Source organism: Raphanus sativus, chromosome 1 (assembly GCF_000801105.2).
Source record: "Raphanus sativus cultivar WK10039 chromosome 1, ASM80110v3, whole genome shotgun sequence".
Taxonomy (NCBI): Eukaryota; Viridiplantae; Streptophyta; class Magnoliopsida; order Brassicales; family Brassicaceae; genus Raphanus; species Raphanus sativus.
Window position 1 is genome coordinate 6,655,443 of NC_079511.1, and position 15,959 is coordinate 6,671,401.

Consider the following 15,959-nt stretch of genomic DNA (forward strand, 5'->3'; position numbering starts at 1 on the left):
AAAAGGATAAAGGAAACAGAGATTGGAGGTGGAGATAGATAGGTTAAATATATAAAAACCCAATTAAAACAGAAAATCGAGAGACATTCGTTTTCATAATCACGATATTACTTTCGGTTGTATATCCCTTTCATTTTTTGATGTAGGGTAATGATATAACGACAAAGTAACTAAGCTTCTTAGCGAAGGAGTTCATCAGTATTGGATAACACTTTATTCAATTTAATAAGTAGAAAATAAAAATATTCGCAATCGTACGGGCTAACTAAACTACAAAGCGAAAAGGAAGGACAATGTGGGGTCTATTGGTGACTTGACTTGGTTAGTGCGTAGAATAATTGAGGGACCAGAGATCCTCTGTGACTAGGTCTATTTTAAAAGCAATCTGAACTTCTGAAGACCCACCTGATAAATTGAATCTTCCATTGATCAAACGGTACTGGTTCGAACCGGAAACTGGTAATGTTCAAAGCGTAGGGATGATTTCCAGGGACAATTCGTGTATGAAAAAGTAACAAAAACTGGTCCAAACAGGGACACAAAAAAAAAGAGACAAAGTCTGATACAGAGATGTCATGCCAAGTAAGGCGAAAACGAAATCAGAGAAGCATCTCAGCGATCTGAACAGCATTGAGAGCAGCTCCTTTGCGTATTTGATCTCCACATACGAATATGTCCAGTCTGAAATTCACATATAGTTTTATTATTAACCAAATGGAAAAAGAAAAAATCTCAATCGGTTCAATAGTAAATAAGAGTGAAGCTTTTTTTGAGTTACCCGTAATTGCCATCTTGAGACACGTCTCGCCTGATCCTACCAACGGCGACATCGTCTTTGTTAGAGACATCAAGTGGAGTAGGGAAGGTGTTAGATGAGCGGTCGTCTATGATATAAACTCCAGGTGCTTTCTTCAACAACTCCCTTGCTGTGTTCTGTTAAGATACAGTTACAAATACCGTTATAATATAAACCTGATGATAAGATTCTTTCTTCTTCACAGAACCTATTTTAACTTAACTCTGCCTACTAACGCTGATACCTTATAGAACTATCCAAGCATACAAACTTAAAAGAAACTAATGCTTCAAATGACTATTGAATTGAATAACAAATTTAGCAGCAAAATGGGTTTAACGTGTAATATTATTACCTCATCGAGGGGATTCTCAAACTGTAGATTCACACTCTCTGCATGAGCACGCATAACCGGAACACGTATACACGTCGCTGTTACTTTTACTTCTGTGTCATTCTGCCAAGAGCAAGAAAGGTAAAAGAGCCTCTTAAACACAACCAACATTTTGAAGAAAAAAAAGATCACAGTGAAGTAAATATGTAGATGTAGTAGCTCTTTATGTAAAACACACTCACCCAGATCTTCCTTGTTTCTTTAACTAGTTTTACCTCCTCCTCGTTGTAACCATTCTCAGTAATCGGAGCGTTATGTGAAAACAGATTAAATGCATACTGTAGAAAACATACAACCATCACAACTCAGAATCAAAAAAATTGAAATTATAATTCTATAACCAAATTAAGTATCAACCTGCTGCCCGAAGATTTTACAAGTCGGCGGTCTGCCCGCTAAAACCTTAAACAACCCCAATCCAAAAGAAGAAGCAGAATCACTACTCAGCACAATCATTAAGACCAAACCAAAGTCAAATGGATATGACTAAATAGAAACCAAACCTCGCGGGTCTGCTGCACAAGCTCCTCCATAGCTGCAGCACCTGCACCACTAGCTGCTTGATACGTACTAACCACCATCCTCTTCACCTATTGAAACCCAACAAAGATCGTTATCGCAAAAAAACACAAAGATGCAGACTTTTACCATCCCAAACGTCTGCATGCAAACTCCAAAGATCCAACCTTTCCATAAAAGAATAAGCCAAAAAGACCGAACCTTTGCGTGACGATGAAGAGGCGTAACAGCCATCAAACATATAATAGTGGAGCAATTAGGGTTCGCAATCAACGCCCCTTTACCGTTCCCGACTTTAATCCCATTCATCGCCTCGGGGTTCACTTCGGGTATCACGAGCGGGACGCCTTCGACCATCCGAAACGCGGAGCTGTTGTCGACGACGATCGTTCCTCTCTCCGCCGCCGCCGGCCCGAACTCCTTGCTTATGGATCCCCCGGCGCTGAACAGCGCGATGTCCACGCCGTCGAAGCTCTCCGCCGTGAGCTCCTCCACCGTGTACTCGCGCCCGTCGAAGGCGACGCGTTTCCCGGCGGAGCGTTTGGAGGCGAGCATCTTGACGGAGCTGTAAGGGAAGTCTCGGTCGGTTAGGACGGAGAGGAACTCTTGCCCGACGGCGCCGGTGACGCCGACGACGGCGAGGGAGGGGGCGGATTCCTGGAGAGACATTTTGACTCTTGCGGAGATGGCTCTGGGTTTAGGTCTGAGAGGGAGTTTGGAGAGGAAATGGGTCTGTGGGGTTTGATGGGTGAATGTCGCCATTGTCGCCGTCGCGAGGAGAAGGGAGAGAGACGGAGAGAGGTTTTGGCGGCGGCGCTGGATAGAGACGAAAGTTTGAGACTTCGGAGTACTATTCATTTTCATATGCTCTTCAAAAACTAAAAACAGCAGGCTTGTTAAATATAGTTGTTTAGAACGACACGCGCTTTGTACTTCAAAACATGAAATAGCAGGCTCATGTATTTTCATTGATTCTTTTGGGAACCTTTTAAGTAGAAAAGTTGTAACGATGATATTTTTGTTCTAATCATTACAGAACAGAAAGAGTAAAGCAGTACTGAAATTTAATAATAATGGATTAAAGCAGGGTTTAGTGTTTTATAATTGCTTCTCAAGAAGAGTTAAACATGGTTATTGTTTTGGCTTGTTCACATTTGTGGAGCAGTCTGAGGAAGAAGAACATCTTGGATTAGTGTGAGTTTAGCTCGGCCACCATATTCTTCCGGCAAGGCATCTACTCCGATCTCTTCTTTGAATTTTATCTCTTCTTCTCCATCCGTTACTATCACAATCTATACAACAACAACAAAAGGTTAACGTTCTGAGATTTTTTTTCAAGAACCTGTGGAGTGGAGATAAGGTACATCATCAGGAAATGGTTAAAGATTTAGACCTTTTCTTGAGTAGATTTCTCTAGAAAACGGCAGACGAATCTCCAAACGGACACGAAGAATCCAGGCATATGCAACATGTAGCATTTTGCAAGGCGTTCCGGGTAGTAAGACTGGAGAAACAAAACATGTTCCAAGATTTTAAAACAAGATGCGAGTTTGTTCGGTTGTGGTCTAAAATATTTTTTTGAAGAGAGGAAGAGTAGATGGGTTACTTGTAAGAACTGAAAGCTGGTGATTAGTCCACGAGCATCAAGGTTCTTGTATGTAATGTTAGCAAGATCGAAAACGGCTACTAACTTCTCATCTCCTACTTCTTTGTCTTTGATGCCACTGAAACCCATATGAACGAACCAAAAAGAAAAACAATTGTAATACAATCAAGGAACCGGAATATTTGCGTTTTAAAATGTTTTTGGTTTTAACTGATGTGTAAACAAACACCTTGCTATTGTTTTGTCTAGTACATAAACAACAAACTCTGCAACACCAAAGACATGAAAAGATTAGTCTCAAGAATCCACTGACTCGAAATGAAACTACTCAATAACAAGAGAACATGAATGCTGATATAAAAAAAAAGTCTTTTAACAGAGTGAAAAGTGATTACTCTTGAAGTTAACTGCATTCTTGGCAGGAAAATGCTTGGAGCATAAGACAAGCACCAAAGGGTGTCCGGATTTGGTTGGACCCTGAAGACAGATCTTTCCGAACTCCAACTCATCTCTCACTTCTGAGTCTGGGATCCCATTTGGAGGAACCATGGAGGCTCTCCACTTTTGCCAGTCTACAAACATCTTTGCTGCCTTGTCTGGATTCATTGATCTTGCCACCAGGAACCTCATCAACGTTGGTTTCTCATATCCCTTACAGAGTAGGAAACAACATAACAAAACAAAAAACAATCAGATATTTTTTGATATGGATTAGAATGGCTAAAAAGAACACCAACAAGTTGTTTCGGACTTTATATTACCTCTGTGGAAGAAGAGAGTTTCTCGACCGATGTTCTCAACTGGGTCAAAGCAAGTTCTTGACTTTCCTCCATTGTGTTTGGCTCTCAGATCCTCAGAACTCTAAAGGCTTTTCTGCAAAGATAATAAAGAGGGAGAGAAAGAGAGACAGCCTTTTGTGTGTTGGGTTGTTGATGTACAAACTAGACCTAGTACACACATACGAATAAGTCAGTTGAAAAGTAAATAGCTTTTATGTTTTGATGTTGACAGAAGCCTGAAAAAATATCAAAAAAGACTGGACAGGGCAGGGCCATAGAGGATGGTTTACTTGTTTGTATCATTACCCCGGTTCACAGCAAAAAGAAAACAGACAGCTGGAAGTTGAAGGTCTTTCTCTCTTTGACTTTTATTTTATTGCCTTGAAAGATTATACATGTGATTAGTTCCATGACTTTACTACTAAATCCTGAATCTTAATTATATCTACACATGTTTTTAGTTGCTTCTTTTGGAAACTAAAAGTCGTTAAAACGTTTTGACAAAAGTTTTGTCCTAGGCAGGCATGAGAGAAAAGTTAAAGAATAAATAAATCAGTACTAAAATTAAATAGTGTGCATTAAGGCGCCAAAGTTTTTTAAATGTTCCCAAAACTAATAGTTAAGCATAGTTTGTTGGTTACATTCCTAGAGCAGCCTGAGGAAATAGCATAGGTGGTTACGCTAACCGGTGAATGATACGGGACCGGTTCAATTTATGTGGTTACGTTCAGTTAAATTGTGATCAATTCTCTTTCTTGCCAGATTTGGTTTTGGGTTATCAGTTCTTAGAAAAAAAGAAAATATTAGGCTACCAAATATTTGACTAACTGAACAAGGGACAGATGGTTTGCTCTACGAGTGAATCTTTGTTTTTCAAAATTAGGTGGTTCAAAAGACGGTTTGCTTCGTAGAGTATATTTGTTTTCGTAAGGTGATTCTAGATCGATCTATTATATTGCGGTTGAATCCTTCTTGAGATCTAATTCGTTTGTTTGATATTGGCAGCAGACAAACAATCACACTGAAAGCTTAAAATGTTACATAATACAAAAGCCTTACCTCTTACACCAACACAACAAAATAAGCAAATACATAAGCCAATTTCTTTTTACACCGAACCAAACCGGTTTTTTTCTCTTACAGCTTTCACATCCAACCCCTCTTCCTAGTGATGGTTCATCAATTTGGTCCAAGAACAGGGATCAACCGGTTATTGATCGAATTGATTGTGCTTGTTATTATGTGCTCTTTGTCATCCCAATTCGTCCAGACAGTCTGCCAAATAGCCAAAACACGTAAAAAACAAAATGCCATAATTTTATATAAAGCTCATAGTATATGATATTGTTACCTTCCAGAAAGCAGTTGAGCAGTGTTTGACGATCCTTTAGAGATGGAGGAGGTACGTCTGGTTTTACTATCTTGCTGTCCTTTATCGACACGCATGGCAGCAACTTCTTTCCCCATCACAGCTACTTCTCTTCTCATCTTCTTTGCCTCAACTTCCATCGCCTTTGTTAATGTTTCAACCTTCTTCGCCAACATCTATAACATATGTTAAAGACTTTAGTATCAAAAACATTTCACTTAAAAAGGCTAGGAGAAGGCCCAAACTAAGCAAACCTCAATAGCATCATCCTTGTCTCTGAGGCTTTGATCTTTCTCATGAGCAGCTTTTCTTAATGTTATCACCTCTTTCTGCAGCAAATCGTACAAGACACCTGGGACACTATCCTTATTATCCGTTGACTTGTCATCTGATTCTTCTCCTTTTATTGAGCTAGGCGACTCGACTCTGCTGGTTCCTTCAGAAGACTGGTGGTGCGAAGGAAACTTCGATCCAGGTCTATTCATTACCACTTTGTTTCTATCCAATGATCTTGTTCCCCCATCGAAAGATGTAGAGGTTCCTTTAGCATGCTTCAATACAGTGCTCGCACTAGCAGTTAATGATCTCGACTGAGAACTTGGTCTGCTCTTGGTCACAGAACCATTTGATGATGAATATTTTGAACTCGGCTCAGCTCCAACAAGGGACTGTCTTCGTGAAGGCCCAGTGCTTGAACTTCGGACAACAGGCGCGCCTCTGTTGCTAGGCTTCTTTAGACTCTCTTCCAACACTCTAAGCCGCAGTAAAAATTTCTCCTGTAAATAAACCAGCAATCCCAAATTAAGTCCGTATTAAAAAAAAAAGTGCCGTTAGGTATGATTCTTATACCTTCAGCTGAGCTTCAGATTTTGCAGCTCGGTCAGCTACGGCAAGTTTGTCACGTAGTTGCTGCATTTCTCCCTGTCAAGACAGAAACAGGAGACGGCAACAGTTATAGTTAGCCACCACCATAGCAACAAGGGAAGTAAGGAACAAAAAAAGCAAAGACCTGCATGAATCTCCGTTCTTCGAGCCACTGCCTCACAGGCATCACTTGGTCGTTAGAGTCTTTCCACTCGTTTGCTACTACAGTAGCAACTCTGTTTGCATTAACCTTAGCACGGGCAAGTTCCCTTTCGAGAATTTTTCTCTCTTCCTAAGGAGGAAAATACCAAAAAAAAAGCCACAATTACAAAGACCAAAGATAAGAACAGTTCGTTTGGCAACTATTAAAGAAGTTGTTACATTCATTTCTTGAAATCTCCTCTGGTAATCTCTCACTGCATTTGCGGCTGCACCACCAGCAAGAACAGCTTCTTCTAACTCCCGCACACTCTGCATAAGCTTTTCAACTTCTGCAACCTTCTGTCTGTGCATCTTGTCTATAATTCTATTCTCTTCCTATTTTTTAACCAATGTAGTAACAGCAAAGAAGACCACTAACGTGGTAAGCAAAGGGAGATATCTCTAGTCTAATCCAATGAGGTAAAAAAGAGATGATAGAGACATACCTGACAAATTTCTATTTGTTTCATCAACTCTTGGTTCTTGTTCTGTAGATCATCAACCATTGAAGCCTTTGCCAATGCAGACTGAACTGTCCTTTCGGCGTCTAGCAAAGCTGCTTCCTTTGATTTGGTAAGGCGATCCAGTGATCTGTTGTCGTCTTGAAGTTTAGCAATCTACCAAACAAATAATGCGAAAAACAGATGAGAATGCTGCTAATGAATATCAAGCTATGTTTTTGGAAAGGCTGATTGATACCTCTTGTCTAGCGAGCTTGAGTTCAGCCTCTAAAGGAGCAAGAATGGCTTCAATAGGAGGCATGTCATCATCCTTCTGAGCAGCGTGAACCCTACGAAGAGAGGCTTCTGCTGCAAACTGAGCTGCCATGGAAGCCTTCTTTTCTTCATTTATTTTCTTGATTTCAAGGTTCTGTGACAACAAACGGTTAGAGAGAAATAGAATCTAAGAGAAATAAAAAATTAAAGAAATGAATAAAGAAATATCACAAAAACATACTTTACTCTGAAGAAGGTTTTCAACCAGTTTGAGTTTTCCGGACATCTTTCCCAGCTCATCGGTGAGCTTCAACAACACACACAAAATTAAACAACAGAGAGAGGTCAGTATACTTTCATATCTTATACGATGGTTGAGCAGTAGCCAAATAAGATCAAACTGAAGTGGAAATCACATACAAGAGATAAAAAATGAGATGAGTAAACCAGAGAAACTACTCCATCTTCAGGTTCAATAGGAAATGAAGTATAGATATTATGCAAAATCATGATAAAGTTGGGAGCCTTTTTTAAGTTAAGAGGATGAATGAACACCTCTTCAACAGCCTTCTCTCTTTGGCGTTCAGACAACTTCAATGCTTTGATCTCAGCTTGTGCTTCAGACAACTCTCTATCCTTGTCTGAGAATTTCAAAAAAAAAACAAGAATGATAAAAATCCCCCAAAAAAAAAACCCAAATTTCAAAAATCGTCTAAGAGAAAACGCAGCAGCAAACTCTCGTTACCTCTGAGTTCGTTCTCGAGACGATTTAGCTCGATTCTAACGGGATCGGAGCCGTGGAGTAAGGTAATGAACTCGTTATCAGCATCAAAGCTCGGCCTCATTGGCCTCCGTCGCGACAAGCCTTTGCTTCCTCCTCCTCCTCCTCCTCCTTCCCGATGAGACGCCAATGAAGGTGACATGTATCCTCCTCTTTCCTCCATTTTCTTTTTTTTTCCGATCTAAAAAATCCTCACCACAGTTCCAAAATCAAAACATGATTAAGAAGGAAGATCGGCGCGAAGCAGAGAAGAGTAGTAGTAACTCATTAGAATGCTTTGCTAGGGTTTTTAAAATCGCGAGAGTGAAAAGAACACTTTTGGTTTTTAGTTTTTTGGTAGAGAGAGTAGAGAGAGAGATTTAAAAATGAGGTTTAACTGTTATTATGCTTGACAACGATAGATGTCACTGTTAATTACGTTTAATCATCATCATATATGTACTACTGTTTAATTAATGTCGTCTTCGTCTTTGATCTTATTCGTTAACGCAGATATATAATTGTACCGTCTGCTTGTTTAGCGGGAAACAGTATTTGTCCTTTTCTGGGCTTATTTGCCAAATTATCATTAAAAAGGATAATTAAATTTTTAGTGAGAGATTAGAGAAAAATATAAAGAAAATGAGAGAGGGGTGTTTTTGGTTAGATAGTGTTTTTTGTGTGTGTAGGGGACGATTTTCCTTATTAAAAGTATTTATGTTTTATTTTAATGGTCACAAATTAGCAAAGGTTTAATCAAGTTTATCGCATAGCTTATGGATAACACCGGTTGGTGTATAATTACATTGAAGGATTAGGGACCATCTGATTTTTTGTATGTGTTGTCAGATTATTAGGGACCATTTTGCTATTCTGTCCAAACACATGTACGACAAATCACTAGAGACCATGATGTTTCATCATTCCAGTTTACCACTTTACTCCTAAATCAGATTTTTTGTTATCAAGCCTCAGATTAATTTTTGAGCATGTGTAATTGTTTTTCTTTTGTCTCGTCTCACTAATCCACATATATTACACGACGGTGGGTGAGAACTGCTTACCTTGCAAGATTGTTAGCAATAATTGTTTATCATTATTTCATTGAGTGAGTGAGCAATTGGGTGGCTCTAAAGCACTTGCAAAGAAAGACCTTCTGATACATCATTTTTGAAGTCAAGCATACATATACAATAAACTTACTAGAAACTTGAATAGTACGGTATGCCATTTATAACCAACAACACTCGGTAAACAAAATTACAGAATACAGATAAAAATGACACAAGGCCTCAAATTTTTAAGAGGGATTACAGAATAAAATTGTTTCTCTTTTAGTATTTTGATTTCTCTCTCAAGACTAAAGAGGGGAGAACTTTCCCCCCAAGAGTTGTTTTAAAGTTAGAAGAAAGCTGCTAAAAGCCACCTATAAAGTGAAGAAATTGGATGCAAACAGGGAGGAAAAAAACTGAAAAAGTGATGATGAATCAGAAGGAGAATGGACTTAAAAGAGACTCGTCAAGTTTTTTGAAACCTGCGTATACACTCTCCGTCATCGTCGGTGGCAGAGTCAGTCTCCTAACCTCTGTCATATACCTGTCCGTTATCATAAAAAACAAAAATTATATCTGATAACACCGACTATTTAAAACGAGTGAGCTTTGATCATAAGCCAAAGAAACTTGCCTGTTTGCGGCGGTTGCGATCTTATCACGGACCCCTTGGTTAACAACGGCTTTGTTCTCGTGCGCAAACGAGCCACCTAATATCAGTGAAGACCTTGTTGGACTCTGTCCCATTCTGTCTGATAATACAGACATTGCCCATTCCAGGAGTACCACAAGAACCGAACCAAGGAGACGGATTCTTAGATTCGGAGACGGTACAATGGCTACATTGGATAATAAACGGTCATAAGCGTTGAGCACAGGTTCAGCTGCGCCTTTGCAGGCGGCTAGTAGAGCTCGAGCTATGTCTTCGTCCCCGACGATTTCATTCCTCTCTGATCTCTCCTGTAAAATCCACATCCACCACAGTTTGTATTCAGATCCAGTTTTAACCTGATGAAAAGAATCAAACGACATAACGAGTAGAGAGGAGCTTACAAGTGCAGCTTTCTCGAGGTGAAGGCACAAAACATCGAGCGGTAAAACAACTCCATCGCCAGGATATATATGAGATCCCACTCTCTTGAGCACTGAACATGCTTCAGCTATCCCGCCTTGTGAAAGAGCTTGCTCCATGAGTCTAGCCCATGTTTCTCTTATTATGCTTGAGTCAGCATCGCCAGAATAGTTGGCAAAATAGAGCATTTCCAGACAGATCTGCATATGAGTGAGGCCAGAGAAGCAAACACTCAATAATAAAGAGAGCCGAAGATACTAGCACTGAATCTTTTCCAGTTAAACAATTTGATCTTATGATTTCCATTTGAAAACTACGAAAAAATGGTCCGAAACTACATTGAAAGATATATATATGATAGTTTGTGATTTTTAGACGTACCTCCCAGAGCTCAAACGGGACAGCATATTCATTATACAACTGCGTTATGCTTTTAAGTTCCACGGAGAGCTCCATGGCCTTTTCATTTGCTGCATTTGCTAAGCTGGCATCATCACTAGAATCACCATTAAGTTCTGGCTCAGAGTCCTGCATGGCAACCGAGGACTCGAAATCGGAAGCAATAGCTTCAAGTTTGTCTCTGATCTTAATTTGGAACTGAAGAACTGCGAGTTTTCCTTCAAGCAGATCAAGCAACCCACTATCACAAGCACTTTGAGCAGAACCTACTAAACCATCACTATTACTTGCATTCTTGGCCTGTAACACTGCCTGACTAAGGTATTGTCGCCTAAATTCACATGGCAGCAACCCATCAGAGATAGAAAAGGGAGAGTAGAAGGTATCAAGGTAATGTGTGACTTAGGGCAACTTTCAAGATATATTGTTTACCTTTGTTCGAGAGTAGGACTGTCCCCTGTAACAATTGCGCGTCTTTCTGCAAGCCGTAGAAACACATGAGCAGCAAGCATATGCTGTCTCTTCGACACATAGTATTTCGCAAGTAGATCAAAGTATTTTGCTTGATTTGATGAAATCTGTGTCCCTGACTGACCCAGCGGAGATGATCCAGAAACAACCCCAACCTATGGCATAAGAAGACAAAAATGAATAAGTCCTCGAAAACAGTTGCAGTGTCCACCGCTAAATCAGATTTGTTTTCATTTTTGCAGTTAGTGGAATACTGACGCTGCTAATTTCTAGCTATGTAGGATTTCAGTGTTACAGGAAGACAATGTTTGAACATTTAACCCTATACCTCTTCTATTTACAAAATTTGAGAGGAATCCTGATAATATAACATTAGAAATAATTTGAAGGGGTAGCCGCTAGCGTATAAATAACATACCTCTGATGCAGAATGACTGCCAGCATTCTGTAGAAAAGGTATCATATCTGGGCCTCCGTACTCCAGGAGCTCGTTTTCAAGACCAAGTTCTATCATGGCCGTGTATAGGTACTCCCGGAATGCTCTGTCAGTTGATTGCACACCAAGGTGAACGATCTGGCATATATATTGTCTACGTGAAGCCTCGTCTAGCATGGAACTAGCTAGAGATCGCAAGGCATTGGCAATAATTTCATAGCATTGTTTTCGCTGAGCAAGAGCATGTTCTCTGATGGAAGCATCAATTTGGTCGTTGAAAGCATCGCCATCAGGATCAAGGGCTTGCGCCTTCTGCAAAGGCAAGCAGACAACAGCTTCGTAGAACCTGTAGAAAATGATTTAAGCGTATATCAAAAGAATGAAATATTAGAAGAAAGGGCAACAAAACATGCATCATGTATCTGCATTAAGCTGACCGTCTCATCATAATGAATTAGATTTATGATTTTACTCTACTCTTGTGTGAATGCTTATCTGCGAAGTTCTAGATTTTTCCAATCATAAGCTAGCTTTACTGTCACTGAGAAAGCACTTTGGAATATTCTTTGAAAAACTAACCTCAATTCCTCAAAACGTTTGCAGACGGTTCTGAGATCAGCAGATCCAGGTACTTTACTCAAGAAACTGAACGCCTCTCTAGCAACACTCTCTTTCTCCTCAGCATCTACAGCTAAAGCAGCTCTTTCAAGGCGTTCAACAGCTAAGAAGAATTTGTAATCCGACTCCTTGAAGTAGCTTGGGCAACCTTCACGTAGTCGCCCACTAATATCGTCGACTGTTCCCCTGCCATCAGAGCCAGTATAATACTGGGGAAACAATAGTATCATATTTAAGTTAGCCATTCAAAACAATTAAGAAGAGGGAAAACTAAGGCTAGTCTAAATTTTAAAGAGAGGTACCTCCATGACGGCAGATATGAGCCTTGTTGCAATTTGGTCACCCTCTTCAGAACAGACTAACTGATGGAATGTCAACTGAACCAAAGCTTGTTTTAAGTTCGCGTCAAGCGCCTGAACTAATCTGGCAACATGATGTTGAGAAAGAAGTTGGAGTAGGAAAAGGGCTTCTGCAGATCTGAGAAGCAACTGCCTAATGCACTCCATCGCCCTAACCTGCAGGAGGGAAAGACTAGTTAAAGTAAGCGGACCAACTGAAGAGGACGAAAGTTAAACTAGATTTATCAGAATTCAACAAATATTACCTCCGTGGCAGCCAATTCAGCAGGACTATATGGCAAGCGCTGTCTTTTATTTGCGGATTCGGCTCCATTGGAATAGGCTCCAAACAAGCTCCTAACCATATTCCTTTCCGTAGCTCCCAACTCTGTACCAGTACCATACAAAATGGAGCCAGTTACACCTCCTAACCCAGCAACATATCCATAAAGCCCCCTTCTCTGGTTCCTTCTAGATCGTAAGAATTTCTCCAACGATCGAATCTTGCTTTCCAGCATATGCATCGCGCTGGTAGAAAGTCGACAAATCACCAGTCCGTCCGCAGACATGGTATCAGAACTTGGTTTTTTAGACATCACAGAAAGCTCCCATATGGGAAAAAGTAATCTTGACGTGCAAAGGCAGAGGCCTTCGTGAGCACCTGAGAAAATGGGTTCGGCTTCTTGAACAACTTGGCCCATGCTGAAACCTCCAGTTGCTGTTCTAGTGTTTGACAATCCACTACTGCCATCAAATTGTGGCATTCCTACCATTCTCGGATCCTCAAAAGCCTCAGCTGCTTTATCGGCAACAATGTTACTAATTAAATCTTCAAAATTTATTATCCGAGCAGCCAACATCAAGCACATTGCAGCTGCTTCGCCTGCTCCAAAGCGGGTGAAGAAATCTTCCAGAAGGGACCTTGGAGAATTAGATTCCAGAAGTCTTCTCAAGATATCAACAGGCCTATTAAAGACCAGTTCCATCATACCCATGGTGGTAAAAAGGACAATCTTTCTCCTTGGCAAAATATGCTGGGTCGAAAGATCACCTCTGGCCCAGAGTTTTCCACAAGCCTTTTCATAAGACTCTCCCGAGACTTCGAGTCCACAGTATTCAAGTTCTGAGTATAATGATTGAACAGTAGCAGCAGTATCGGGAGAGGGGAGTACATCTGCTACAAAAAGCATACGGCCTTCAATGGGTAGGGACGAGACTACTTCCCGTAACGCCCGAGAACTCCTTGAACTTGACCCTGAAGTGCCGCCAACCTGAGAATGCGCGCTCGAATCTTTGCTAACAACCAGAAGAGAAGACATAGCAGGTGGGGATGAATCTGAAAGGACAAGGGTTCCAACAGAATAAAACGCTGTGTCAACCTTCATGGAGAGATCCTCATTCGGAGTTCTACCAGCAAGAGATGCAGCTCCAAAACCAAGCCCAACACCGGCCCCCAGTGGAGGAGATGGCCTAGTTGAAACGACTTTTAAACAGTTCGGAGCCTGGCGGTGGTTGTTGAACCCACTGAAACTACTTCCACTCGAAGAGGTGGAGAGATACATCCTCCTACCATCTGATAAGGAAGCAACAAGATGCAACCACTTGGATTCGAGCATGGACAATGGTGAAATGCTAACTATAGTTGGCTTGTTAGCTCGACCTGCCGCTGCTGACTGTCGATTACCTTGGCTCACATCCTTCTGGTTTAACAGATTCCTTTCTTCTGCAACCATCTTGAGAGGGCCTTCCCCATTCGGCCCAAAGACATATGCTTGAAGTTTCATCTCTTCAGTTCGGGCATATAAAATCTGCCTTTCATTATCAATTACCATCTCCACAACAGGATCTACAGCTCCAAACTTGAATACATTTGGTACAACCCACCTAACATTGACAGAATTGGAGATAAATGTTTAAAAAACGATCAGAAGTAACATATGAAAGCTTGCTTTTGTCCTAGATCCCACAATCAAATATAAAATAGAACAGAAAGAAGGAAAAAGAAGACAAAAAGAATATGGGTACCTCGAGATCATACTACCAACACCTGCAGTAAGGCACACCTTACGGCAACGTTTATGCCATCCTGAGCCAGTTGTATACAGAAGCTCGTATATGTGACCATCACGTCCAGCCATGAAAATACGCCCTTTATTGGTACATGAAACGCATGTCATGGCTACTCCATCTGATGATATTGTATAGTCAGGCAGAGGCTGTACTGAAATCTCAGCATAAGGATCTCTACCATCAGGTCCTTCAATGCAGCAAACTCCAACAAGAACCAACTGATAGGAACGCACAGTTTTTTTTTTTCTCTCAGAAAAATTATATACAATACCACAAAACTAACAAAAAGTTGTGATCAGGTTGAAAAAAAAAAGTGTCACCTCAGCAGGAGTGGCCAACACCAAAAGATATTGAATAGCTTCAACAAAAACTCCAGGTCTACATTTAGCTAATCCAACCGCACAAATAGCCTGTTCTTCCCCGCTATACTCAGGACACTGCCCATCCCTAATATGACACTCGCTTATCAGTAACATCTCAAACTCTGAACTCCCCCCATGTAACTTAAAGGAAAAGAGCAACTTTACCTCTTGTCAAAACGCCACAAGAAGAAAGAGTTGTCAACGGAAGCCCAAGCCCGTCGAATCTCCGGAAAAATTCCACATAAGGCCGTCCCTTCACCACCTGCTGTATTATACCTCTCGATAAGTACAGAAGGCAACTCCCAAGTGTCACCCACTTCAATCAACGGTGGCCACTGCATCAAAAGTAAAACACACACACACACACACATATGTCAATGCTCAAATCCCAACGATATATCCCTTTCTTGTAATTGCTCGAATTAAAGAACCCAATAGCAACAAACTAACTAATTGCTTCAATTAAACCATTCATGAAGCTAACCTCTCTGGGATGAGTGGAGTAGGGATGACTAGCGTATCTGGAAGCTTCTAGAGCTTCTTCTAGATCGAGCTGAGATGCGGCTTCTCGGCCAATGCGGTCGCCGACGCAGAGACCCGCGTTCGTCACGTCACGCATCACAATCTCCTCGTCTTGCGACATGTTGATTGAATAACGAACAATACTGAAAAAAAGGAATCGGAGAACCCTAGTTGATACTTGGGAGCGAGAGAACCCGAAACCCTAGATCGATTTTGGCTGGTTCTCCCCCAAAAAGAGAGCGGGAAGAAGAGAAAGGTACGAACTTTTTTTTGGTTCAAATCTGGGAGCGAAAAAAATCGATTGGAGAAGAGGGAGAGGGAGAGGGAGAGGGAGAGGGAGGAAAGTGAAAGTGTGTGCGGGAGCAAAAGCCCACAGTAAGAAAGGGTTTATGATTTTAAGTAGGGAGGGTTTCTCGGTATATGCCAAACTCGCCTTTCCTTTTTCCCGGCTTGTTTTTTTTTTTTTTTTTTTTGTAGACAGGTAGAAAACAGACTCATATAGACTCTGTAATCCAGTTTGGTAACTCAGCATCCATGTGAACGACGAAACACGATTGCTGTCTGACACCTCGTGCTAGACAATCCGCCCTTGAATTCTCCGTTTTTTTTTTCCCG

General features: G+C 40.9%; 4 protein-coding genes across 5 annotated transcripts; all 4 read right to left on the bottom strand.

Moving 5' to 3' along the window:
* Positions 1-406: 406 nt before the first annotated feature.
* On the bottom strand, positions 407-2,581 carry LOC108851442 (uncharacterized). Its single transcript, XM_018624910.2, has 7 exons — positions 1,911-2,581; positions 1,694-1,780; positions 1,548-1,592; positions 1,373-1,468; positions 1,152-1,253; positions 779-933; positions 407-681 (listed from the first exon to the last, which is right to left on the bottom strand). The coding sequence occupies exons 1-7, from the start codon at positions 2,571-2,573 to the stop codon at positions 600-602; spliced, it is 1,230 nt and encodes a 409-aa protein (XP_018480412.1). The 5' UTR covers positions 2,574-2,581; the 3' UTR covers positions 407-599.
* Positions 2,582-2,751: 170 nt separating this feature from the next.
* Positions 2,752-4,267, bottom strand: LOC108851538 (CRAL-TRIO domain-containing protein YKL091C). Its single transcript, XM_018625016.2, has 6 exons — positions 4,077-4,267; positions 3,711-3,966; positions 3,545-3,581; positions 3,316-3,433; positions 3,103-3,213; positions 2,752-3,001 (listed from the first exon to the last, which is right to left on the bottom strand). The coding sequence occupies exons 1-6, from the start codon at positions 4,146-4,148 to the stop codon at positions 2,858-2,860; spliced, it is 738 nt and encodes a 245-aa protein (XP_018480518.1). The 5' UTR covers positions 4,149-4,267; the 3' UTR covers positions 2,752-2,857.
* Positions 4,268-5,110: 843 nt separating this feature from the next.
* LOC108813139 (microtubule-associated protein 70-4) lies at positions 5,111-8,372 on the bottom strand. 2 transcript variants are annotated; one of them, XM_057007735.1, is made up of 11 exons: positions 7,990-8,372; positions 7,800-7,885; positions 7,486-7,551; positions 7,228-7,398; positions 6,975-7,145; positions 6,709-6,864; positions 6,473-6,619; positions 6,313-6,384; positions 5,718-6,239; positions 5,446-5,639; positions 5,111-5,369 (listed from the first exon to the last, which is right to left on the bottom strand). In XM_057007735.1, exons 1-11 carry the CDS (start codon positions 8,186-8,188, stop codon positions 5,333-5,335), a joined length of 1,821 nt encoding a protein of 606 aa, XP_056863715.1. In that variant the 5' UTR covers positions 8,189-8,372; the 3' UTR covers positions 5,111-5,332. The 2 variants fall into 2 exon arrangements, with proteins under 2 accessions (XP_056863715.1, XP_056863718.1); XM_057007738.1 differs by lacking the exons at positions 7,800-7,885; positions 7,990-8,372 and adding an exon at positions 7,665-7,769.
* Positions 8,373-9,198: 826 nt separating this feature from the next.
* On the bottom strand, positions 9,199-15,713 carry LOC108808518 (nuclear pore complex protein NUP155). Its single transcript, XM_018580649.2, has 13 exons — positions 15,307-15,713; positions 14,988-15,157; positions 14,781-14,907; positions 14,416-14,678; positions 12,657-14,274; positions 12,355-12,567; positions 12,014-12,261; positions 11,417-11,780; positions 10,960-11,153; positions 10,510-10,858; positions 10,110-10,328; positions 9,691-10,016; positions 9,199-9,600 (listed from the first exon to the last, which is right to left on the bottom strand). The coding sequence occupies exons 1-13, from the start codon at positions 15,463-15,465 to the stop codon at positions 9,492-9,494; spliced, it is 4,359 nt and encodes a 1,452-aa protein (XP_018436151.1). The 5' UTR covers positions 15,466-15,713; the 3' UTR covers positions 9,199-9,491.
* Between the last annotated feature and the right edge of the window lie 246 nt (positions 15,714-15,959).